Source organism: Epinephelus lanceolatus, chromosome 20, assembly GCF_041903045.1.
Source record: "Epinephelus lanceolatus isolate andai-2023 chromosome 20, ASM4190304v1, whole genome shotgun sequence".
Classification (NCBI taxonomy): Eukaryota; Metazoa; Chordata; class Actinopteri; order Perciformes; family Serranidae; genus Epinephelus; species Epinephelus lanceolatus.
This window is the reverse complement of record NC_135753.1, coordinates 309,134-335,563: the sequence shown is the minus strand read 5'-3', so window position 1 is coordinate 335,563 and position 26,430 is coordinate 309,134. Positions and strand designations below refer to the sequence as shown.

At 42.0% G+C, this 26,430-nt stretch overlaps 1 protein-coding gene across 6 annotated transcripts in view; it reads left to right on the top strand.

Annotated features, from left to right (window-relative positions):
- arhgef4 (Rho guanine nucleotide exchange factor (GEF) 4) overlaps positions 1-24,542 on the top strand; it is a 463,081-nt gene extending 438,539 nt beyond the window's left edge. For 4 of the 6 annotated variants that reach the window (XM_078162707.1, XM_033638698.2, XM_033638701.2 and 1 more), the window contains one exon: positions 19,735-24,542. In XM_078162707.1, the coding sequence (XP_078018833.1) occupies positions 19,735-19,892 (158 nt within the window). In that variant the 3' untranslated portion in view covers positions 19,893-24,542. The remainder of the gene's footprint in view (positions 1-19,734) is intronic. The other 2 variants (XM_033638699.2, XM_078162708.1) reach the window with 1 other exon arrangement.
- Positions 24,543-26,430: the final 1,888 nt, after the last annotated feature.

Genomic DNA, 26,430 nt, shown 5'->3' with positions numbered 1-26,430 from the left:
CGAGAATGTCAGATTAATCGGTACAAAATTGCCGGTTGCTTTTGTAAACATCATTGCGCCTGTGCAAATAGAATGCAGTAATCAGTAACTGTAATACTAATATTTATCATGTTTACAGGGAATAAAAATAACTTGATTTCGCTGTACTCATGTAAACACCATATCCTGAATATGACCATAATAGTGACAAGCCTCATAAATGGGTTATCCACGTACATTTATACACACTGATTGAAAACAGTAAGTCTTTGTTGTGACCTTTTATTGTGACCTGTTGAAGGTCACAGCTAGCAGATTGTGAGGAGAATATATATATAATATAATTTGACTATATTAAAAAAAAAATAACTTTAGTAACTTTAATTATAAAGTGTCTTGGACTAGAATCACATCCGTCTGTGATTCTAGTCCAAGACACTTTTTGTGAAATCAAATTATACAATCTCCTCACAATCTGCTGGCTGTCTGGGTGCACAAAAAAAAATTCAGCGTTCATACACAGCCCTGGTGCTGTAAACAGAAAACAAATAAAGTATCTCAGGCCAGTTCACACAACACTATTGTAGCCAATAGTAACAGTGTTAATGCTTATGCAGACAACAAGAAAAAGGGTGTGGAAAAAGAGAAAGAGGCAGCTGGAGCAAGAGGAACAGTGTGTTTGGCAGCACATGCTGATGTGTTGAAATCCACAGTGCAGTATGAAGAGGATTTATAATCAGTGAGAGAGCTCAGTGAGTTGAAAGGCATGAAGATGGATGCAGAGGTTGCTCTGTTAGACAGGTGGCTAATATTAGTTTTGCTGTTTTAAAGAATACCTGTGAGAATCGCTAGATGCAGCTGGTGTGTTGGTTTTGGGAAACTGTCTCGTCCTCTCAGCATGTGATATTCGCAGCAGCAACTGTAGCGACAGCGCGATTGCTAATGCTAACAGACAGCTTTATTAACATTAGTTACATCACTTGCTGTGTCACTTTTCTTTTTTTTCTTTTTTTTTTTTTAAGATATGTTTTGGGCATTTTGAAGCCTTTAATCGATAGGACAGAAGAGCGTGAAGGGTGAGAGAGAGGGGGAGTGACATGCAGCAAAGGGCCACAGGCTGGAGACGAACCCGGGCCACTGCGGCAACAGCCTTGTACATGGGGCGCCTGCTCTACTACTAAGCCACTGACGCTCCGTGTCACTTTTCAGTATGTATGCTGTGCAGTGTTTGCAAAAGATTTTATAGCCACGACGACCTAAAAAGGTTGCACAATCCTATTTTGATTGATGCAGGCATCAAAGGGAAACGAAGACAGCCAAATTCAGAAGGTTTTAAGAATAGGAGTTTAGTAATTAATAATAATAATACATTTTATTTATAAGGCACCTTTCATGGCACTCAAGGTCACCGTACAACAATCAATAAAAATTACAGGTAATACAATTGTGACCAAGTGATAGTAGGTACCTAAAACCCAGAATAAACTGGAACCAGAGACTGCTATACCAAAAAAATAGAGATTTTATTGACAATGTATGACAAGCAAGGTAATTTAATAAAAAGCTTAAATTAGTGTCAGTCAGTAAGCCGACAACAATAGGACAAAGAAAATAAACAATGTGAGGCTAAGCTGCACATTCAGGTGTGTGTCTCAGTGCAGGAAGAAAGGCCCAGGTGAGCTTCCCGTCCCCATTTGTAAACTCTGCCCCTTACCTGGATCCTACTTCCTGCTACCTTCCCTTCCACACAATTAAAACACATCTAAAATACAACAGAAAAACAGTGCAGAGTTTGCAGCAGAACATTAAAAGACAGAGGAAACATTAACACTCATACGCCTGCCTAAACAGGTAGGTTTTGAGGTGGGACTTGAAAACTAAAATAGAGTCAATGTTCCTGATGTCAGGGGGGAGGGAGTTCCAGAGACGAGGGGCAGAGCAGCTGAAGGCTCTGGACCCCATGGTGGACAGACGGGCTGGGAGGACAGTCAGGCTGATGGAGGAGGCAGACCTGAGAGACCAGGTAGGGATATTGATGTGTCGGAGGGCAGAGAGGTATGAGGGAGCGAGGTTATGGATGGTCTTGAATGTATGGAGGAGGATTTTATAGTTAATACAGTGTGTGTGATGGGAAGCCAGTGGAGTTGATGTAGAACGTGGGTGATGTGACTGATGAATGGTGTTCTGGTGATGATACGGGCACCAGCGTTCTGGAGCAGTTGAAGTTTATGGAGGAGTTTGTGGGGGAGACCAAAGAGAAGGGAATTGCAGTAATCCAGGCGGGAAGTGACCAGAGAGTGAACCAGGATTGCGGCGCTACTGGGAGTGAGTGAAGGGCGGAGGCGGTTGATGTCGTGGAGGTGGAAGTAGGCAGACCGGATGGTGTTGTTGATGTGGGTGTGGAATGATAGGGTGCTGTCGAGGACGACACCCAGACTCTTAACCTGAGGGGAGGGGGAAACTGAGGAGTTGTCTATGGTAGGGAAGGTGGAAGTGGGTTTGGAGGAAACGTAGAGCTGGTTGTCATCTGCGTCACAGTGGAAATGGATATTATGTTTAATGTATATATATATATATATATATATATATATATATATATATTATGTTCCAAGTGGGAGGAGGTAAATAATAAATAGGATAGGGCCAAGGACAGAGCCCTGGGGAACACCGGAGGAGAGGGGGGATGGATGGGATATGTATGATTTCAACTGGATGAACTGAGTACGGCCAGGAAGATATGAGTGAAACCAGTCTAGGGGTGTGTCAGTTATACCAATGGAAGCTAGTCTGTCAAGGACGATGGAGTGTGATACGGTGTCAAAGGCTGCGCTCAAGTCAAGGAGGATGAGGATGGATAATAGTCCGGAGTCAGCTGCCATTAGGAGGTCATTTGTGATTTTAAGGAGGGCCGTTTCTGTGCTGTGGCGGGGGCAAAAACCGGACTGGAACTGTTCGTAGAGGTTATTGTTGGAGAGATGAGCCTGAACCTGTGCCACTGCCTTTTCCAGTATTTTAGAGTGAAATGGCAGGTTGGTGATGGGACAAAGGTTATTGTAGTTGCTGGGGTCTGAACCAGGTTTTTTCAGTATCGGTGTCACTGCAGCAGATTTAATAGATGGTTGTGACAGAACCAGTGGTCAGGGAGGAATGGATAATGGCTGTTATCAGGGGCAGCAGAGAGGGGAGGGAGGCTATAACCAGGGAGGATGGCAGGGGGTCAAGTTGGCAGGTGGATTGCTTGGATTTCCGGATGACTTCTGATAAATCGGCAGCAGAGGGGAGTTGGAAGCATGAGAGTGGTACAGAGAGGGGGGGTGGAGAACTAGAGGAGATGAACAAGTGGACGTGTGGGGGGGTCAGTTGCTGGTGGATAGTAGTTATTTTTGAGTTGAAAAATGACATCAGGGAGTTACAATGGTCAGTGGAGTAGAAGTGTGGGGGAAGGGAATCTGGGGGGCGCAGTGTGTTGTTGACCACTGAGAACAAGGCCCTAGTGTTCCCAGCACCAGCAGAGATTATTTCAGCCAAGTATTGAGATTTGACAAAGAGAAAAGCTTTTAATAATTTTTGATCAGCATGGTGTCATCAAAATGCCAAACGTATTTAGTGGCGAGGGATCGATAGTCGCCACGCCGCCACATGGACACCATTAGACGTAGCTTCACAGCATTCATAAGGTTGCTTCACCAACTTGTTCTGCATTCATTAGAAGTGGAATGAAGTTGATGCGGTCAAGTTTGTGGCATCAGTACATTTTAAAGTAAGAACTGGTCATTTCCTGTTACCACCGGGGGCGCTATGAGTAAGGTGGGATATTAACATATTGGGGCGTTTGGGGCGGAGTCATCATCATGTCCAGCAAGTTTGAAGCTGCTGAAATCAAGTATGTGGGCGGGTGAGCCCTTCGAAATTCGGTGGCAAGAAAACGAAAAGTCACCAAAATTTGTCATGTAGCGGCCATGCCCCTTAACATACAGAAAAGCTTTTAATAACTTTTGATCAGCATGTTCTCAGAATGATCTGTAGCCAATTTGAAGTCGATCGGATGAAATCCCTAGGAGTTTTTTTGTAGGTCCTGGAGTGTTACATAAGCCTACCAAGTTTCATACACGCAGGTTAAACTGGCTTCAGGGGCTGTTTCCTCAAAGTTTTGTAGGGGGCGCTACTGAGCCATTTTTTGGAACCCACGTACGAGACCCTTAAAATATCAAATTTTTCACCAGTTCTGAGATGAGTGCAAAGTTTCATGAGTTTTCGTGTATGTTAAGCCTCCCAAAAAGGCAATTCATTTGGAGGAATAATAATAATAATTAAAGCTACAAGCAGTGATGAACGGGCCCTCGCACCTTCACGCAATTCGGGGGAGCTGGCAGGACGCCTTCTGACGCGTCAGTTCATTTCTGTCAAAGTTAGATATCGCATGCAGGAGTGACTCTGTATATCCTTGATACAGTGCTGGAATGACATATTTCACATTTTGTGTCACTTCCTCTTTCCACTTGAGGGAGTTTGAGAGAGCACAAATTATACATCATGTTTTTGTACATCAAATATACACCACAGCATGTAACTTTCAGATAAATCGAAAGATAAGTGTTTGATGAGACCTACTTCCTGTTGCCACTAGGTGGGTCTATGAGTATCAGGCAATATGGTAATGAAAATGTGTTCAGGGCGGGACTAATATGAATCATGTGAAGTTTGGTGGACAACGGACCATTTACTCCAAATTTATAGCAATTTCCTGTTTCATAGCGAGACATCAAAAGTAAACCCTCTGCAGCACGCATAGACACTAATGATATGTCATGTTTGTGTACATCAAATACACACCACAGCACTGAAATTTCAGGTGAATCCAAAGATAAGTGTCTGGTAAGAAGTACTTCCTTTCACCACTAGGTGGCGCTATGACTATCACGGAATATTGTCATATAAATGTGTTCAGGGTGGGACAAATATCAATCATGTCAAGTTTGGTGGACAACGGACCATTTACTCCAAATTTATAGCAATTTTCTGTTTCATGGCGAGACATCAAAATTAAACCCTCTGCAGCACACGTAGACACTGATATGTCATGTTTGTGAACATCAAATATAGACCACAGCATTGAAATTTCAGGTTAATCCAAAGATAAGTGTCTGATAAGAAGTACTTCCTTTCGACACCAGGTGGCGCTATCATTATCAGGCAATATGGTAATGAAAATGTGTTCAGGGTGGGACTAATATGAATCATGTGAAGTTTGGTGGAGATTAGACCATTTACTCCAAATTTATAGCAATTTCCTGTTTCATGGCGAGACATCAAAATTAAACCCTCTGCAGCACATGTAGACACTAATGATGTGTCATGTTTGTGAACATCAAATATAGATCACAGCATTGAAATTTCAGGTTAATCCAAACATAAGTGTCTGATAAGAAGTACTTCCTTTTGACACTAGGTGGTGCTATAATTATCAGGAAATATGGTAATGAAAATGTGTTGAGGGCGGGACTAATATGAATCATGTGAAGTTTGGTGTAGATTGGACCATTTATGCCAAAGCTACAGCAATTTCCTGTTTCATGGCGAGACCTCAAGATTCAATGCTCAGCAATGGGCGCGCCATTCAACATTGGGCAAATCCTGCGATAACTTTTGGTCACAACATAGTCACGCTTACATACACCAAGTTTGGAGCCAATCTGATTAAATCTGTAGGACAAGTTCTTTAATTCACAAGCCCTGGAAATGGGCAAAAATGCACAAAAGTGGCACAAGTAAATTCAAAATGGCGGACTTCCTGTTGGGTTTGGAGCATGGCTCCAAGAGGCTTTTTTGTACGTAATAGAGTGTTACAGGTGACTACCAAGTTTCATACATGCAGGTCAAATCAGCTTTGGGGGCTGCTTAATTGAAATATTCTAGGGGGCGCTGTTGAGCCATCTTGGTGCATCAAAGCACAAAAATCACATCAGACAACAAGACTTGCGACCTGTGATGTGTATGCCACATTTGGTGAGTTTTCAAGCATCCCTTGTCCCTTCAAAACAACATCGTGTTTGATGGCGAACAAGGCGGCGCCACGGTGACAGCGTTTGATGAAAACTCAAAAGCTTCATTTTTAAGCATCATCAACGTCTAAGGACTTAGACCAGCAAGTTTGAGGTGGGTCTGATTAACCTGCTAGAAGAGGAACATCAAAGAATGTATAAAGTAACTTTCTGTTGCCAGTAGGTGGCGCTATGGCCGTGATTCCTCTGTGGATGTGTTCAGGGCTGGACTGTCATCATATGTGTGAAGTTTTGGCAAGATATTCCCACGTGGAGTCAAGTTACAGCAACGTTTATCACCACGGCAAAACATCAAAGTTCGCCGCCAGGCCATGGCCACGCCCTTCGACAAAAACTCACAGTTTCCACAATAAAGCGTCATCAACGTCTTATGACTTTTTTCACCAAGTTTGAGATGGATCTGGTCAATTCTGTAGGAGATGTACATTGAAGTCTAAAACATGACCTTTCCTGTTGCCAGTAGGGAGCGCTATATTTATCTCTAATTATTGACATGTAGATGTGTTCAGGGCGGGACTGGCATCAATCCTGTGAAGTTTGGGCAAGATTGGACCATGTATGCTGGAGTTATAAACTACTTCCTGTTTAGTGGCGAGACCCCTAACTTTGACGCCATCCCACGGTCACACGCATTGACGAAAACTCAAGCTTTTGATAACTTTTCATCTTCAATGTCTTGGGGTGGGACAGACCAAGGTTTGAAGTCGATCGGATGAAATCTCTAGGACTAGTTCGTTCATTTATGACCCCTGGAAATGGCCAAAAATGCACCAAAATTGCACAGTAAATTCAAAATGGCCGACTTCCTGTTGGGTTTAGAGCATGCCTCCAAGAGGCTTTTTTGTATGTCTCTGGGCGTTACATAAGCCTGCTGAGTTTCATACATGTAGGTTAAACTAGGTTCAGGGGCTGTTGCCTCAAATTTTTGTAAGGGGTGCTACTGAACCATTTTTTGGAACCCGCACACAAGACCCTTAAAATATCAAATTTTTACCAGTTCTGAGATGAGTGCAAAGTTTCATGAGTTTTCGGGTATGTTAAGCCTCCCAAAAAGGCAATTCATTTGGAGGAAGAAGAAGAAGAAGAAGAAGAAAAAATCCTTGCATTTCAATAGGGTCCTCGCACCGCTAGGTGCTCGGGCACTAATAATAATGATAATAATAATAATAATAATAATAATAATAATAATAATAATGATAATAATAATAATAATAATAAAAAATCCTTGCATTTCAATAGGGTCCTCGCACCGCTAGCTTTCTGTTGCCAGTAGGAAGAATAATAATAATAATAAATTAAAGCTGCAAGCAGCGATGAACGGGCCCTCGCAGTCCATGCGCGTCGGGGCATGCTGCCGTCAGGGGGCCTGCACCTAGATGTCTTGTCAGCTGTAATAAATAAAAAAATAAACCTTATCTCTTACTCACATTTCCAGTATACAGGCACCCCATCCACGTATGTATTTTTCCAAAAAGTAGAAGCTGAATACATGCCCAATAGTTCAAGTCTTCTGACTCTTTAAAAGTTGACATGGTGACTCTAGCTCAAAGTATGAGGGACAAGATGAGGTTGAAAGTCGATGAGTTTTGACGAGGATTTGAAGATTTTCCAATTTACTGCCATTCACACTAATTAGACTGCCACCAGAGCGCCACCTATTGGCCAATTTGCACCGAATTTTGCACAATCCCTCATTGGGCCATGGAACACAATTAGCAAAAGTGTTGTTGTAATCGAACTGTATTTGGTCAAGATATGAAAGACTGTCTGTTTTGAACATCATGTGCAGGAATTTGTTGTTTTATATTTTGGGCGTTTTATGGACGATCAAAATTCTTTTGATAACTTTTTGTCAGAAGGGTCCACAGATGCTACATGCAAAGTTTGGTGCAAATCAGTCAAATCGCCTAGGAGGAGTTCGAAAAAGTACGTTTTTCATTTGTGGCAATTTAGCGAATGGAAAGTTACCGTGAATGTGGGCGTGGCTTACATCACAATTCAGCTGAATTCAGAAAATACGTAAATAGAAGGTTTAACAATGTGTGACATATTATGTTGGAGTTATTAGCCAAAAACGCTTTTGCATTGAAAATAGCACCACCTGCTGGTCATTTTTGGTGTGTGAGTTACAGGGGCCAGTCTATACCACCCCTTTCAATTTTATTTCCATGAATGTTATGGTGTTGGCACAGCGCCAAATATTAAATTAGACGGCCACCAGAGCGCCATCTAGTGGTGGATCGTAAGTCCTTCATCAAATATCCTCAGGAGGGCACTGACAATAAGTTTTGTGTTAATCTGCCCAACCGATGTTGAGATATAAAATACTTCAATTTAAAGAGCGCCACCTTGTGGTCATCACCTGAAACTTTGCACAGCGCCTCAGGGGCTCATGGGGAAGTGGTAACCTGAGTTTCATGTCATTTGGATACACCAATGTGGAGATATGCAGCACTTCCTGTTTACAACGAAATCTGCAGAAAGTTGTTATTTAATAACTTCAGTATTCTTTGGAATATCAAAATTCTTTTAATAACTTTTTGTCGGGAGTGTCCACAGATGCTGTGTGCAAAGTTTCGTGCCAATCGGTGAAATTGCCTGGGAGGGGTTCGAAAAAGTAGGTTTGCGACATTTTGCAAATTTGCGGGAAAAAAACGGTAGGCGGAAATGGGCATGGCCTACACCACAAGATTCAGCTCAATTCACTGAACACGTGGATATAAGGTTTTTCAATGTGCGACAAAGTATATGGGAGTTATGAGCCAAAACGCACTTTCCTTAATAATAGCGCCACCTAGTGGTGGAAATTCAGGACGACAATAGATTATAAAATTTTTCGCCAGGTGTGACTTATATTCCAAGTTTGGTGAGTTTTGGGGTATGTTCAGGCAGTGAAAAATGCGATCATATGGGCGGAAGAAAAAATAAATAAATAAAATAAATAAATAAATAATCGGGAGAAAAACAATAGGGACCTCGCAGGTCTCCTGCTCGGGCCCTAATTAAAGCTGCAAGCAGCTGTGATCGGGCCCTCGCTCCCCCATGCAACCGCAGGGGCCTGAGGCATGCGGGGACTGTGGCGCGAAGCGAGAAGGGAGAAAAAACCTGGCAGGAGCGAAAAAACGCAATTTTAAACACTTAATTGGCCTAAAAGGTTCTGCGCTAAGCTGGTTTAAATCTTATTTATCTGATCATTTTCAGTTTGTTGATGTTCATAATGAATCATCCTTACGTACCAAAGTTTGTTTTGGAGTTCCGCAAGGTTCTGTGCTCGGACCAATCCTATTTACTCTATATATGCTTCCTTTAGGTAACATCATTAGAAATCACTCTATAAATTTCCATTGTTATGCGGATGATACTCAGTTGTATTTATCGATGAAGCCAGAAGAAAGTAATCAATTAACTAAACTGCCTTAAAGACATAAAACTTGGATGAGCACCAATTTTCTGATGTTAAATTCAGACAAAACTGAAGTTATTGTTCTTGGCCCCAAACAACTCAGAGACTCTTTATCTGATGACATAGTTTCTCTAGATGGCATTGCTCTGGCCTCTAGCACTACCGTAAGAAACCTCGGAGTAATATTTGAACAAGATTTGTCTTTTAATTCTCATTTAAAACAAACCTCACGGACTGCATTTTTTCATCTGCGTAATATTGCGAAAATTAGGTCTATCCTGACCCGAAAAGATGCAGAAAAATTGGTCCATGCTTTTGTTACCTCAAGGCTGGATTACTGTAACTCTCTATTATCTGGTAGCTCTAGTAAGTACTAACAGGAACTAAGAAACGAGATCATATTTCTCCTGTTTTAGCTTCTCTGCGCTGGCTCCCTGTAAAATCCAGAATTGAATTTAAAATCCTACTGTTAACTTATAAAGCTCTAAATGGTCAAGCTCCGTCATATCTTAGAGAGCTCATAGTGCCATATTATCCCACCAGAACACTGTGCTCTGAGAACGCAGGGTTACTCGTGGTCCCTAAAGTCTCCAAAAGTAGATCAGGAGCTAGAGCCTTCAGCTATCAGGCTCCTCTCCTGTGGAATCATCTTCCTGTTACGGTCCGGGAGGCAGACACCATCTCCACATTTAAGACTAGACTTAAGACTTTCCTCTTTGATAAAGCTTATAGTTAGGGCTGGCTCAGGCTTGCCCTGTACCAGCCACTAGTTAGGCTGACTTAGGCCTAGTCTGCCGGAGGACCCCCCTATAATACACCGGGCACCTTCTCTCCTCCTCTCTCTCTCTCTCTATCTCTCTCGTATCCTATTACTGCATCTTGCTAACTCGGCCATTCTGGATGTCACTAACTCGGCTTTTTCTCCGGAGCCTTTGTGCTCCACTGTCTCTCAGATTAACTCATATCGCAGCGGTGCCTGGACGGCGTGACGTGTGTGGTTGTGCTGCTGCCGTGGTCCTGTCAGATGCCTCCTGCTGCCGCTGCCATCATTAGTCATACTTCTACTGTTATTATACACATACGACTATTGTCACACATGTATACTGCCAGATATTAATACATACTTTCAACATATTGTACCACAGTAGCCAGAACTATAACTGTAATATTATTACTTTCAATAATGTTGTTGTAAGCTACTGTCATTACCTGCATCTCTCTCTCTCTCTCTCTCTCTCTCTCTCTCTCTCTGTGTCTCATTGTGTCATACGGATTACTGTTAATTTATTATGCTGATCTGTCCTGTACGACATCTATTGCACATCTGTCCATCCTGGAAGAGGGATCCCTCCTCAGTTGCTCTTCCTGAGGTTTCTACCGTTTTTTTTCCCCGTTAAAGTGTTTTTTTCTTGGGGAGTTTTTCCTTAACCGCTGCGAGGGTCATAAGGACAGAGGGATGTCGTATGCTGTAAAGCCCTGTGAGGCAAATTGTGATTTGTGATATTGGGCTTTATAAATAAAATTGAATTGAATTGAATTGAATTAATAAACAGCACGATTACAATAGGGTCCTCTCGGACAACTTCGTCATCACTCGGGCCCTAATAAACAGCGCGATTACAATAGGGTCCTCTCGGACGACTTCGTCGTCGCTCGGCCCCTAATTAAAGCTGCAAGCAGCTGTGATCGGGCCCTCGCTCCCCCATGTAACTGCGGGGGCCTGAGGCATGCGGGGGCTGTGGCGCGAAGTGAGAAGGGAGAAAAAAAACCTGGCAGGAGCGAAAAAACGCAATATTTCGTTCATCCAACAGGTGGTGCTACGAGCGTAACCAGATGTGGGCAGGTGCGTTCAGAGGTGGACCCTCATCACATGTGAAATTTCGAGCAAATCGGACAATGCATGAAGGATTTATACCGTGGCGAAGGATGAAAAGCCACCACCGCTGCCACCGCCGCCGTGGCAGCCTGCAACATCACAGGACACGTGTGTCACTGTGGAGATTCATCAACTTGATCGTCACGTGGCCACAAAATGTAGCTGATCAGGTCAAGAGCTTGAGGTTGGTGTTTGTCAGTGTAAAAGATGGCATTTCCTGTTTCCACAAGGGGGCGCCATGAGCAAGATTGCTTACGAGCATATGGAAGCGTTGAGGGTGGGGCTCTTATCATGTACAGAAATTTTGAAGCAGTTTGGATGAATTATGTGGGAGAGAGAGCTGCTTGAATATGCATGGCGATGGATCAAAAATGGTAGCGCCATAGCAGCCACACCCTTTGACCTACAGACATGCAGAGCACAACTTTTGATCAGCATGGTCTCTGGATGATCTGTAAAAAATTTGAAGTCGATTGGATGAAATCCCTAGGACTAGTTCGTTACAATACAACATGTGGAAATCACGCCAAAATGACAAGTCAAAATCAAAATGGGCGACTTCCTGTTTGGAGTAGACCATTGGTGCCAGAGACTTTTATGTGCATCTGGACAACATACACATGTGTACCAATTTTCATGTTCCAACTCCAAAAAAACCCCTATGGGGAGGGGTTTTTGAAAATTTCAAGGGGGCACTATAGAGGCATTTTGTCCCCCCCATGGGCGTCGCCCTGATCACATGTAAGAGCTCGCCATTCTTGACCTTTGTATCAATTTTCATGAGGATATGAGGTCACTGAAGCCATCAAAATGCCAAACGTATTTAGTGGTGAGGGATCAATAGTCGCCATGCCGCCACACGGACGCCATTAGATGTAGCTTCACAGCTTTCATAAAGGAGCTTCACCAACTTGTTCTGCATGCATTAGAAGTGGAATGAAGTTGATGGGGTCAAGTTTGTGGCATCAGTACATGTTAAAGTAAAAACTGGTCACTTCCTGTTTCCACCAGGGGGCAATATGAGTAAGGTGGGATATTAACATATCAGGGCGTTCGGGCTCAGGGCGAGCGTAGGAACGCGGGCCATCGTCCGAGCCACGGTATTTGCTGTAATGGGAAATGCGCCGGAAGTGTGGCAATTTGGATTTATTGTAATAAATCACGCCCACTTTGACCAATCATCACTTAACTTTATGTCCAGCCTCAGGAGTGACCCCACATCACACTCACCAAATTTTGTTCAAATCTTGTACTTGAGACTTGATGTTTGTGGGTTTTTAGCGCCCCCCATTAGCCGATTTGCACCAAATTTGGCACAGAGCCTCTGGATGACCTCCAGAACAAGTGAATTAAGTTTGATGTTAAAAGCAAAATATGAAACAATATGTGTTTTTTAGCTAGCAAAAAAGATTGTTTGGTTATAACTAGCGCATTTTTTGGAGTGCCAAAATTCTTTTGATAACTTTTGATCAAACACATCTGGAGATTCTATGTGCAAAGTTTCACACAGATGGTGCTTAAACCGTAGAAGTAGTTTGAAAAAGTAGGTTTTGGATATGTGGTGACTTAGCAAGGGAAAATTGCAGCAGAAGTGGGTGGGGTCTATGTCAGAAAACCCACCTCTATTCGGGAAATACATTGCATTGATGTCCATGACTGTGTTGTTTAAAATGTGGAAGTTACAAGCAAAATCGCATTTGCATCTGTTATAGCGACACCTATAGGCCGATTTGCACCAAATTTGGCATAGAGCCTCTTAATGACCTCAGGAACAAGTGACTTAAGTTTGATTTTGAAAGCATTTATTTTGACCAAAATATGAAACAATATGTGTTTTTTAGCTTGCAAAAAAAAAAATAGTTTGATTATAACTAGCGCATTTTTTGGAGTGCCAACATTCTTTTGATAACTTTTGATCAGACACATCTGGAGATTCTATGTGCAAAGTTTCATGCAGGTGGTGCTTAAACTGTGGGAGGAGTTCGAAAAAGTAGGTTTTGGACATGTGGCAAATTAGCAAAGAGAATGTGCAGCAGAAGTGGGCAGGGCCTGTGTCAGAAAACCCAGCTCTATTCAGGGAACACATGGATATAATGTTTATGAATGTGTCATGTAAAATGTGGAAGTTACATGCAAAAATGCATTTGCATCCGTTATAACACCACCTAGTGGAGCATATGCACAATTTTTGGTATGGAAGATCTGTGTCCTATTCTATATGTACCCTTAAAATTTCATAGCCCTCAGCATAATAGTTCAGCTGTAGTAAATGTTTGCTTTTTATCCTATAATAAGCCACGGCCACGTTGACCAGTCATGACTTTCAATATGTGGCCTCAGGAATGGCCCTACATCATACTGACCGAATTTCATAGAAATGGGTGTAGCCGTTTAAGAGATATAAACTTCCCATATTTGTAGTGCCTCCTAGTGGCCAACATTCGCCAAATTCAGCTCATACCTTCACAGTGTCATGCCAACTAAGGATCTGAGATTTGGTGTTGATAGCATTAAGTTTGACTGAGATATGCAACAGTTTAACTTTTTATAGCTAGCTACACAAATTTGTTCATTAATAATTTGAGGAATTTTTGATGGAACAAAATTCTTTTGATAACTTTAGATCAGGTCCAGGTGAAGAGTGTACATGCCAAGTTTCATGCAGATCGAACAAAATCCCAAGGAGTTAAAAAAAAAAGTAGGTTTTCCAGTTTTTGCGATTTAGCGGGGGGAAAAAATTATAGGCAGAAGTGGGCGTGGCCAATTGCAAAGTGATTCAGCTCTATTCAGGGAATCTGGGGATATAACGTTTTTGAATGTACGACATACGGTGTGGGAGTTATAGGCCAAAACGCGTTGGCCTTTGTTATAGCGCCCCCTGCAGGCGGACATATGTAGTTTTTGTGTCTGAGGTACGTGCAGGGGTCTGGACCAACCCTCCAAATTGCACCACCCTCCCTTGCATGGTTTAGCCTGCAGCACCACTTTTATCAACAGAAGAATAAAAATAGAGAAAAACTATAAAAACCTTTACAAAAAAAAACAATAGGGTTCCTAGCACCGCTGGTCCTAGGAAATGCGTCTGCTTGCATACGCGTTCCCTGAGGACCCTCGGGCTTGGCCCCCTAATAATAATAATAAACAGCGCAATTACAATAGGGTCCTCATGGACGACTTTGACATCGCTCGCCCCTTATAATAATAAACAGCGCGATTACAATAGGGTCCTCACGGATGACTTCGTCGTCGCTCGGGCCCTAATAACAAATAATAATAAACAGTGCGATTACAATAGGGTCCTCACGGACGACTTTGACATCGCTCGCCCCTTATAATAATAAACAGCGCAATTACAATAGGGTCCTCATGGACGACTTCGTCGTCGCTCGGGCCCTAATGAAACAAGCATGTGATCAGAGATGGGGAGATGGACAGCAGAACAGCTGAAAGGAGTGACACCTGAGCAACACACCAAGTCCAACACATGACCTTTAGAGTGTGTAGGGAAATCATTAGTGTTGTCATGTGAATATTGAAATCACCCAGCAGAATTATATTGGATGAGAGTGAACAGATGTGGGTGAGAAATGTAGTGAAATCATCAATGAAATCCTTATTGGGTTTAGGAGGACAGTAAATATTGACTAAAACAGTTGGAGTAGGTCCATTCAGTTGTAGAGCCATAGATTCGAATGACTGAAACACAGGCACAGTGACAGATGAGACCCTCCAAGTCTCGCGGTGAATTATTGCAAGACCTCCTCCTTTGCCGGTGAGACGGGGCCGGCTGATGTAAACAAACCCAGGTGGAGTAGACTTGTTCAGCTGAGAAAAGTCATTGGGTTGTTGCCATGTCTCCGTCAGACAAAGAAAGTCATACTTGCGGTCAATGAGGGGATCCTGCAGTAGTTGTCCCTTGTCAGAGAGGGAGCGGATGTTGAATAATCCAAGTTTGACGTCGAAGTGTTGGTTGGAGAAGCTAGCATTAGCCAACCTGGCTAGGCTAGCTAACGCGCTGTGGTCCACCATCCTGCGGGTGTTTCTCGGAGGGTGGCAGCGTGATGAGGACCAGATGGAGTTTATGGCAATGGAGTCATCGAAGTGATAGCTTGTCCGGCTCCGCGGTGGATGTACCTCCGACGGAGAAAGCGAGCGATGTCCGGGAAGTGGCGCAGTACTGGCGGGGGAGTGGACTGGTGGAACCGAAGTTGAAGGAGCTACGCACTCATGTATTGGATCAGGGTTGACGCTGGATTTATTAAGAAGGACAGGACAGTCCAGGAGAGCACAAAGCTCACACCGAGTTTGTAGATTCACATGATGAATGAGCAGATGTTATCCACCGAACAGCGGTAGCAGTGGCCAGGTGACTAGAACGGCAACGTGCTACAGGTAATGTTTGAACAGTCTAAAACACAATACTGACAAACCGATCGTTTTGACAGTAAGACCAGGGTAGAGACAAACAGTACCACGTTTGCCGAGAGTAGATAATCTGCTGCAAACTGTGCAGATGATCATAAAAACATTAAAAACAACAGGAGAGCAGTGGCAGCTAAACGCGCCAGCATTCACTCAACCAGAAAGAGGAGTCAATTCAGTTTGTCCGTGAGGGGGAGAAATACAGAAGTAATAAGTTAGTAAGGAGGCAAGGGTGTGGCTGCCTAGAAGGTGCTTGTGATTGGGAAATGCAAGTAGATTTAGGAGGAAAGCTTGTTGTTCCCCAGTAAATAGTTTTTACCAATCAGAGGCCTGACATAGTGTTGTGGTCAGTGAGCGAACGGATAGTTTATTCATCATTCATTCATTGAGTTGACAGTTCCTTGGGAAGCCACAGTGGAAGAAGCCCATGAAAGAAAAAAGCTTAGGTATGCAGACTTAGAAGCAGAAACTGAGCAGCGAGGGTGGAAAACTAGGATTTGTCCAGTGGAAGTGGGGTGTAGGGGATTCATAGCAAGATCAGCTGTCTCGCTCCTGGGGGAACTCGGACTGCGGGGATAGAGTTTGAAGAAGACAGTGAAGGAAATGTCAAATGAAGCAGCTAGATGTAGTCAGTGGATTTGGATGTAGAGGAATAATGTCAGTTGGGGGCCAGCAGGGGGAACTACTGGACAGGGTACATAACTCCTTGAGATCAGGTAGAGAGATCCACCAATCAGTCCTCTCAGGAAAATCCAGGAAGAGGAAGGTTATTTAAGTGTGGGAGTGGCCTATCTGAATCCCTTCTGTTTGAGACCATGCTGCAAGGTGAGTGTGTTTGCTGATTCTGTGAGTTAATCTTTTCTATCTCCTTTAAATTTATCTTATATTGGAGTTATGATATGTAGCGTGTGAAATAGGGTATGGTGAATGTGCTAGGAAAGGTAGTATCGGCACAGTCACTACCTGGAGCTCGCATCAATGGAGCCTGGGTTTGTTGAAGGTGGCAGTGCTGTTTGGGCTGAGAAAACCATGTGTAATGTAAGGTAAAGGAGGTTGTTGGGTTGGTGCGGGGAGCAGTCAGAGCTGGCATTAGGGGAGTGTCTCTGGGATGCCAGAGATCACTGTCTAGCCTCCTGGAGGTGTCATGGGACCAACTAGAAGAAACACTGGTGAAAGGAGGTTCCCACCTGATGACCCCAAAGACGTGTTAGTTATCACTGCTCACTGGTCTGTATAGTTAAGCCCTGACATAATAGCTTATCATAGGGCTTAGGAGGTTATTCACTGAGCGCTGATCCTTTATCTAAAGCACAAATTTCTTGTGTTTATTTGAACTGATTTGGCTGAGAGGACAGCAGATGGCAGCTCCAGAGACCCCAGCACCATCAATGGAAAATTGCTGATCCAGTAGGAGGGAAGTCCTATTTGATCAGAACCCAGTGCTGGTGTTTGCTTTGCAGGATTGATGTTGCTATCACGGCTGTTCTAAATCAACATGTCCTCTCAATATTGCCCAACCTTGTTTTTTTTTTACTTCACTTTACCCCACTCTTAAAACAAGTATGTTGGCATGGCTATGCATCAGTGAGGACTTAAAATGATGTCAGATTCAGGCGGATACATTTGTCTCTACTGCTAGGTTAGGGAAAATTGAATCCCACTTCCCCTTGGAAATCAGTTGGACGCAAGTGGATGCAAGGTCAGACTGAAGATGGAAACAGGGTGTAATGAGTTGACAGTCCTGTTTAATATCAGGCAATGTGTTTGCCTGTGTGGCGTTACTTAGTGAGGCTGTGGATTTTGCCATATTGCTCATTTGGTCAGCTGGCTTACAAAGTATTTAGTGTTATTGCCTTGGCAATGTGCGTCCATGAATTTGGGGGCAGAGCTTCTGAAGGAGGACCTGTGTTTGTTTGGGTTTGGAGTTTTATGATCGAAAGTCTTTCTCCTGAATCAGACTCCTTCTGATTCAGGTTCTGCTATTGGTTTTACTGCAAACTCAACTCCTCATTCTTTCTATACTGTCTTTATAAATTTAGCATCATGTGCATTTCCACATCTTTCCACAACAGTAATACCAAACTTACCACGCTGTTCACTTACAGAAATATTGCTTTTATTCACTAATTATTTTCAGTTGATTCTTCTTTGCCACTCTTTGGATCAGAGTAGAGTTGCTGTTATTTTAACGGGTCCATGTCATTGGTCCGACATCCCATTAGTCCATCCCATTGTGCTTAAACCTAACCAGACCTTAACCACAGGGCATCATGATGATTTCGGAACAATGAGACTTCAGAACAATGGGTTTAATATGGTCGGAACAATGGGCTGTCGGACCAATGGGCAGACCCCATTGTAACTTCACTCTTTCTGCACAGTTGTTTCACAAATCATTCCATCAGCTTAAAGAAAATGTCCTCCCCTTCCTTAGTATGTCTTTAATGTGAAGTATTGAGTTTCATTGATGATATAGAATAACAGCAAAGGAACAGCAAAGTAGAAATGATTGCAATTCCTTAGTAAGAGAAAACAGTTTTATGTGGTGACCATGACATGACTCTGCTGTTGTTGTTTTACTGATGGTATTAGTTCCGTGGGAATGTAAGCCAGAATAGGTAATTTTGCCAATGCTCAATAACTTTTTTGCACAACATCACATATTAGTGTGCTGTCTAGATGGAGGGCAGGCAACTGGAGGCTAAGAAACGTAAGCAGATGTTTAGCCTGCTGTCCCAGCACACAACAGCAAACAGGATAGCACTGGCTATGATTCTGTGGTTGCCAGTGCTACTCTGTTTGTTGTTGTGTCTGGGCCAGCAGGTTGAGAGCAGCAGATGCCAGCAGACTCAACAAACTAATTCATAAGGCCAGTAACGTGGGGGTGGAGCTGGACTTTCTGGTGGCAGTGTCAGAGAGGAGGATGCTGTCTAGGATACATGTCATCTTGGACAATGTCTCCCACTCACTCCATGATGTGCTGGACAAACACAAGAATGCGTTCAGTGTAAACTCATTCCCTCCATATGCACTACAGGTCGCAACAGGAAGTCATTCCTGCCTATTTATATTTTTAAATATTTGACATACTAGTGTAAATGTTGTACCATATTGTACATCGTTAAGTTTACGTTTTTACATACTTTGTACCTATACTTCTTATTCTGCTTCTATAATTCCCTATGCTTGACACCAGAACAACTGTAATGAATCACAATTTCCCCCCAGGGATCACAAGTATAAGCTGTGTTAAACATGCCTCAAGTTGGATGCAATTACAATGTGCTGTGACAACTTCTCTGTGTTTTTAAGAGAATTTCAACAGACTCTGGGAACAGTTGACCTAGTAGGTAGAAAATGGTAGCTAAAAATAGCCGACGTTAGCTAGTTACGTTAGCCTGACAGCAGTGCATCCATATTATTAGTGGAAATGTAAATGACAGTTACCCAACCAAAAGGAAGACAGCACTTGTTTCAGTTGTGGACCTAATCACACACAAAATAGTCATAGTCCACAAGACTTTTGTACAATTTAATCGGCTCATCTTGTAACGTTAGTAACATTAGGAGGTCTGGAGAACAAGGTATTTGTAATGAGGATTGTATCCACACAATGAAATTAGCACGTTATGGAAAAAAACATCACTTGTCTTTGTTTCATACAGAACAACAGTTTCAATTTGTGACGATACTTGCTACCTGCAGGTTCATACAGCCCTTTTTATTGTCACTTTCCTCTATTTTTAACCCACACAGTGTATAGATTTATCACTTCCTGCCCTCCTTTTGAATTTTGTTATCATTGTCATATGATTGCAGACAAGCTATAGCAACTGACTTTTATTACTGTCATTATTTAAATGCCTATTTTTATTCTAGAATTTATAATGTGCATCATTTTAGGCCCATGAGACACATAATAAATACTGATGTGGAATATATAATGCATATGAGATCTCTTCAGAAAGATATTTTCTGTTTATCCCCCTCAGCAGTGACCAGACCCTACTACGATTTCCTTCTGCGACAGAAGCACCCCTCTCTCCCCACTGCTTTGCCCAAGCAGCAGGTCTTCATGCTGGCTGAGCCAAAGCGCAAAACCTCCACCTTCTGGCACAACATTGGCAGATTGACACCTTTCAAGAAGTAAAGAAAAAATCAGAAAGGAAAAGGAAGCTGTGGAGAGAAGAAACAAAGGAGAAGGAAGAGAGGAGCTCTCTGTTCATGCCTCAATAGACCCTTTTTAATGATCTATTTTCTTTCTTTCTATTCCTAACATGGCTCTAATGACAAACTGATTTATTGTACAGATGAGGATGGTTATAATGTTAAGGAGATTCTTTTTTGAAAGCACTTTATAGGTTGGTTAACAATCAGACTTTAGAATGGTCTCCTGTAGACACTGAGTGAAACAGGGAGAGTGGACTCTTGCTTAACTTACTACTACTACTACTACTACTACTACTACTACTACTACTACTACTACTACTACTACTGTACTGCTGTGAGTGACTTTGGGACTCCTGACTGTGTTGCCTCTATGAAGAAGTTGGCTGTCAACAAAATTATGTCATTTATTTCCACTGTTGTATTGTTTTATGATTTCACAGTTGCCAAGCGTTCACAGTGCCGGATCATTTGTTTTTATTTGTTTGTTATGTGTCTGTTTATGAAAAAAAGGGGAAAGACCCGTTTCCACTGAAGAAGTTCCTGGTACTATTTGGGGGACAGGAACTACTACAGGAATGTCCTCTCGCTCGGCCCTCTCAACCGCCGTGTCTCCACTGAGAGAGCGGAGTAGGAGGAAGGATCCTGTATGTGACGTAATCGTTGCGCAACCATTTTGACCGGGGTGACATAGGGGCGTAGGGACACCGTTAGCCGTTAGCTGTGTCTGTAATAACTCCGGTCACGGTCTGTGAAAAAAATATTTTCTCCAGCGGATGTCTTAGTTACAACATGACTGAGCTAACTGGAGTAGTTTCATGTTGTATCCGACAACAGGAGGCTTTTAACAGATGACATCCTGATGTTAGCTTTGCTGCTGCTGTTAGCTGTCCCTGTCAGCTGATGCTTTCTAGACATCGTGATTTCCCAAAACTGAATAAATACCACACATAGCAACACAAAACTGCTTTGCTAGCTCAATCATGTTGTAACTAAGAAAAAAAATTTTTTTTTATTATTTTTATTATTATTAGTTATTATTACAGACACCGCTAACAGCTGGTTAGCCCAGCTAATCTACGATAACCATGTTGTTATTTACAAAACGTCACATCCCGCCTTGAGTATATCCAATCAGCACCAAGTAATCCCCAAGCCCCAGCCAGGAGTTTCTCGGGGCTGTTCTGAGTACCTACTCCGAGGCAGGGACTTGTTTAGCCCCTGTAAAAGTTCCCGGAATTCTGTCCTTCGGGGGTGGTTCCTGCGGTGGAGACACGCACCAACGGCCCCCGCCCCGTAAAATTACCCCGAAGTTCCTGCGGTGGAAACAGGCCTTAAGTTTTTATCTGCCAGGGTTTAGTTCTGTATGCCTCTGGTGCATTTATGGTATATGGATGTGATGAAAAGATACTGTGAAGAATATTTTTTATCTGTGAAGAATCCTGTTCAGGAACTGAAGTGTCATCGTGCTACTAGGTTGACGGCATCACACAACACACACACACACACACACACACACACACGCTTTTATCTACCATTCCTTTTGACAGCCAGTGTTCCTGATCTGTGTATCTGGTCTCCAGTATAAATGCAGCCCACTCTGTCAGTGCAGTCAGTGAAATATGCTCCTTTTACCTTTATGTTCAAATGTTTTAGCTTCCGACAATAAGGAATATTAAACATTCCTATGCTGTCAGTTGTGACTGTAAGTCGGGGTGATTATTACAATATTTTCACACTGAAGTATTGCACTGTTCAGCAGACATCACGGGGAAGTGTAGGCACATTGTGATGAAGCTCTGTCATTAGCTTAGCTGAGGGTTTAACTTTCAGGTTGAACTTACACATGATATTCAAGTGAGGTTTAGAGGGCCATACCAGTGATTTTGTAAGTGTAACCTCCTAAACAGTTTTCATTAGCATGCAGTACATTTTTTATATTTTTTTCCTATCAAGATTGTTATACCCTCTATTCTTTTCTGTGCAGTATGAAGATGAAATTGTGTCATCCATCCACTGTACAAATCTGATTTCTTTCTACAATACTAGCTGCGGCTACAGATGACCCCGCCCTAAGGCCAAAGAGGGGGGCCTATGAAAAGGTCTATGGTTGACCCTTAAATGGGATCAAGTACAACAATTAACTTAGACTTACATCATTGACAATGCAAGTTATGTGTATTTACATGCTAAATAAATATAATTTTATAATTGAAACACATTTCAATGTCCCATCTGACCCACTCTGTCCACCTGACAGAGGGGTTCAGATGTGCAATACGCAGAGCTCACAAGTGTTGCCAGATAAAATAGGCAAAGCTGAAGGTGAGAAGTGAGGTCTTGTCTATGCTGTCTTGTCGGAAAGGGGGACAAATACCGCTCAAAAGTTACACTAAATGTTGGCGAGGAAAAAAGGAATATTGTCATTTTTCAAAATAGTATATTTAAATATTTCTGCAATCTGGGGTCCCTAAACAGTCTTGGGATTACATAAAGTGGGTATGACTGGAAAGTTTTCCAGAGATGACAGCCATTTACTCTTTACACTATGTAAGCTCTGCACACAATTTGACTAATATTTAATCAAAGTAGCCCTGTTGTGGTTGAATGCATGAATGAATTTTCTCTAATCATTAACTGGAGGCCATTTTTGGCCAAGGACACACATGTGAGTACCTCTGCTTTTCACAAAAGGAAAATAAGATCTCAACACAGAGATGATACAAACTTCACGGTGGGCATGGATGAGGAGGCCATTTGGAAAATGTTGTCCCCTGCCTATATTTCCTATTGGCTGCCCAGCTTTGAGGTAAATCACTATCTTTTATATACCCTGCATATATACTATTAATTAATTATTCAGCTACAAATGAACATAAGTGCAATTTGTGTTAAATAAAAACAGGAACACTCTGTTTTCATATTTAGATTTTTGAATTAATAACTGATGAGGATGAAAGGGTGTCAGTTTCATAGTTATTTAATACATTTGACCAATGCATTAGTCAATTAACAGTTTTAAATACTGTCTATTAAAGCCTTTTAAAATAATTATGGCTTTAATATGTTATGCATTTAGTTAAAAGGTGTGTGCTGTGTTGTGTGTTTTGTGAAACAGCCAGGTGTTTATTATTTGTGTATATGTATGGTCTGAGGCAGTTCTAAATCTGTTCATAGAGTAGGAACAAATTCAGGTAAGAACCCCTGGTAAAACCCCTGGTTTCTACTAAGATGTTTGTGTAAGCACACACTGTTTGTGAATGAGGCCCATTGTTCTTGTGATTGATAAAATACAATTGCTGATTGGAGGTCTGTGATGGGATGAAAGTCAAGCATGTAAGTCAGATGTGCTAAATGTCCATCTACCGCTCTAATCTTCACACCTGTACTTTTTGCCTTGCTACATAAAGGAAACACTACTACCTGTATTGTTTCTGAACATCAGCATTGGAGGTAACCATGTGGTGCAGAGTTGTCCATATGGACATGATTCCTTTAAATACTGGAAATTATATTCTAACAATACTCTGTTTAAATTGCATCAGCCCCCACAACTAGGGCTGGGTATCAAAGTTCAATACTTTTGGGGTACTGACTGAAAAATGTCCGTAACGCAGGGTATCAGCAACTGTCAAATACAGAAAAGTGGCATTATGGCATTAATTGCATGATAATTTTGCATATTTTTAGACTAGAATTTATCTTAGAAAAGTTCTTGCACAGCTGCTTTTTGTCAAGACAAAATTAAACACTACTGGATATCTCAAGTTTGGCTTATTTTGTAAAAACTCGTTAAATAGAAAAAAAACCCCATCATATTCCTAAATCAATGTTATTGTGAAAGAAAAAGTTTCAACCACTGGAGGGCACTGTGTCACCTGTTATTGCTCACTGGGCCACCATAGATGGCTATTTCTCGTGATTTATCTACTGCAGGTGTCTGCAGAGGTGATGTTCCTTGCTTCTCTCTGTAAGAAAATCAAGGACCTAGCTACAAAGGGAGGTGTTCAGGCCCAGGAGGTCAAACTTCCATATCAGCTTCTGGGAAATGATTGTGTTAAATGCTGTACTGAAAACAATAAACAGCATTCTCACATGGATGTTCTTTTTATCTAGGTGTGACAGAGATGGTGGAGAATAGAGGAAATGGCATCACATGTTTACCTGTAGGGGCAATATGCAAACTGGAGTAAAGTGAGGTCAGAGAGCCAGGATGTGGAATGGCATTTACAGTTGTATATTCTACAAACAGTAAACAGTGGCTGTAGACTGTTGAAGAGTTTCAACACTTCTCAGATTGTACTAGAGGAATGATACACCCCTGTCCACATGAAAAGAGGTTAGTCTGTTCAGCTGGTCAGCTGTAGTCTGACTTTATTGTCTAGGGAACAGACATTAGTGAAGAAAATAGTTCAGCTTGTCTGCAAAGTCTTTAGCCTAGCATGAATACTGACTTGTTTGCCACGTTTATGTTTTTATCTTACAGCGCCTCTGCCATGTCCTTGTTCAGATGGCAGCAGTAGATGGTTCAATAGCTTTGGGCCCTGGCTCTTGTGCAGCTTTTCCATTGTGGAGTCAATATTGTATATGTAACCCAGGTCTCTAATGGGTAAATAAAACGAAATAAGTCAAACTAAGTGTCTTATCCTTATATTCAGAGTATCTATATATACTAACCTGAATATTAGAGTCTAACCCAGTGAATGAAAATCACATGGGTTCAGTAGCTAATCAGAGCCACGCTCAACACTACAAACAGGAAGCAGCTGCGCTGTTTGTCAGATGAATGGGGAGGCTGGAAGTGGAGCGTCTGCAAACGGCTATCCTGTGTGTATTCTGTGTGAAATCCTGCGAGGAACTCTGGTTGCATGAGGGCTCTTGACAGGGGGAAATTGGCCAGGCTTTTTGAAAATGGAGAAACTTGAGCATGAAGAATGCATGATGGCGAGCTAATCCCAACCTAATCTGGACCAAGAAGAACTGCAACCAGCATCTCACCTGCCAAGGCGGTAGGCCAGACTACAGCCAGCCCCATTCATCTCTTTTCCCCCTTCACATGCATTGATTGACTAATTGACTTTTCCCCCATATGGACTGTGTTGATCAAGGGGACGTGTGAGGAGGTCCACTCAAGCAAAGTAATCTTGAGTTGGAGTAGTGGTTGTTTTGGTTGTATTTACATTTTGTTTTCTTCTAGTTTAATAATCTATTGAATTAGTGGAAAGAAAAAAAAAATACTGGTCCTTGAACATTTATCTTGTTGGATCCAAAGAATTTAATCATCGGTGCACCAGATTCTAACAATCACATTTCTGATCAGATGTTAAGCTAGCTTTGTACAGTGACAACTTTAGTGTGTTACACACACTGGTATTTTGCATAATCTGATTTATTATAATTTTTGTACTGAATCTATTTCTTTGTATGGCCACTCTTTTTGTTGTTTAATTTATTTATTTTCCCTTTTTCTATATCGTCAATACATGGTACCTATAAATCACACTCCAGTCTCCTGAGTCTTCTTTAATTTTGCCATCATTGTAATTTCTCTTCCCCAGCCAAATCTGCAATCTTCTGGTTTCACTAGTCCATACACTATCACCAGTTTACTATAATCATCTACCATCTACAGTTAACATATGCTACATATAGAAGACGACATTCACATTTTCCAACAATGTCAGATGGTCATAGACATATACGTGTTTTCTTTTCCAAAAATGAACACATACCAGTATTTAAAGTAACATTTAAAGCTTAACTGGCATTTTTCAATCTGCACCCATTTTTCCCATGTATTTTGGGGGTAGGTGACAGATTTGAACAACAACTTTTGAAATTGGTCTGCAGGAGCCACCAGCTATGTAATGGGCTGCAACACCATCAGTGTCTCCATTAAGAGTGGTTATTTTTGTCACAGACAGGTTCAGGTTGGTTATTATAAGTGGCTGAAGTGTTGATTTAAACTGAGATCATTTACATTTTTTTCTTGTGAGTCACTACTACTTCCTACTTCCTATTTAATGAAAGCTTTATAATTTACTCATTCTCCACTTCCTAAACAGCCATGATGGATTTCAAAATGATTTTCATTCACCATATGATTCATTTTACTTTCTGCATTTAAGTTATGGGATTGCTGAAAAATTATGAGATGTCATTTGTTGCAGGAAGACAAACATGGAAATGTAAGTGAAAGTTGGGAAGAGTAGTAACAGGAGTAGTTTATAGGAAATGTAGTGTTGGGATTCACTGGACCACAGATGATTTTTGATAGACTGGACATGTGAAGGCTTTTTTTTTTTGGGGGGGGGGGGGGGGGGGGGGGGGGGGGGGGGTCTTGCCATCTGAAATGGTGGTCGTTCTATGTTTATCAAAAAAAGGACAGCCATTTGGCAATCATCTCATTGCCACATTTACACACCTTCAGTGAGAGACCTGCCCATGGACCCAGTTTTCAAACTTTACTGGGCACTACTGTCACAGTGACATATGACCCTGTGATGTCACCAGGCCAACAA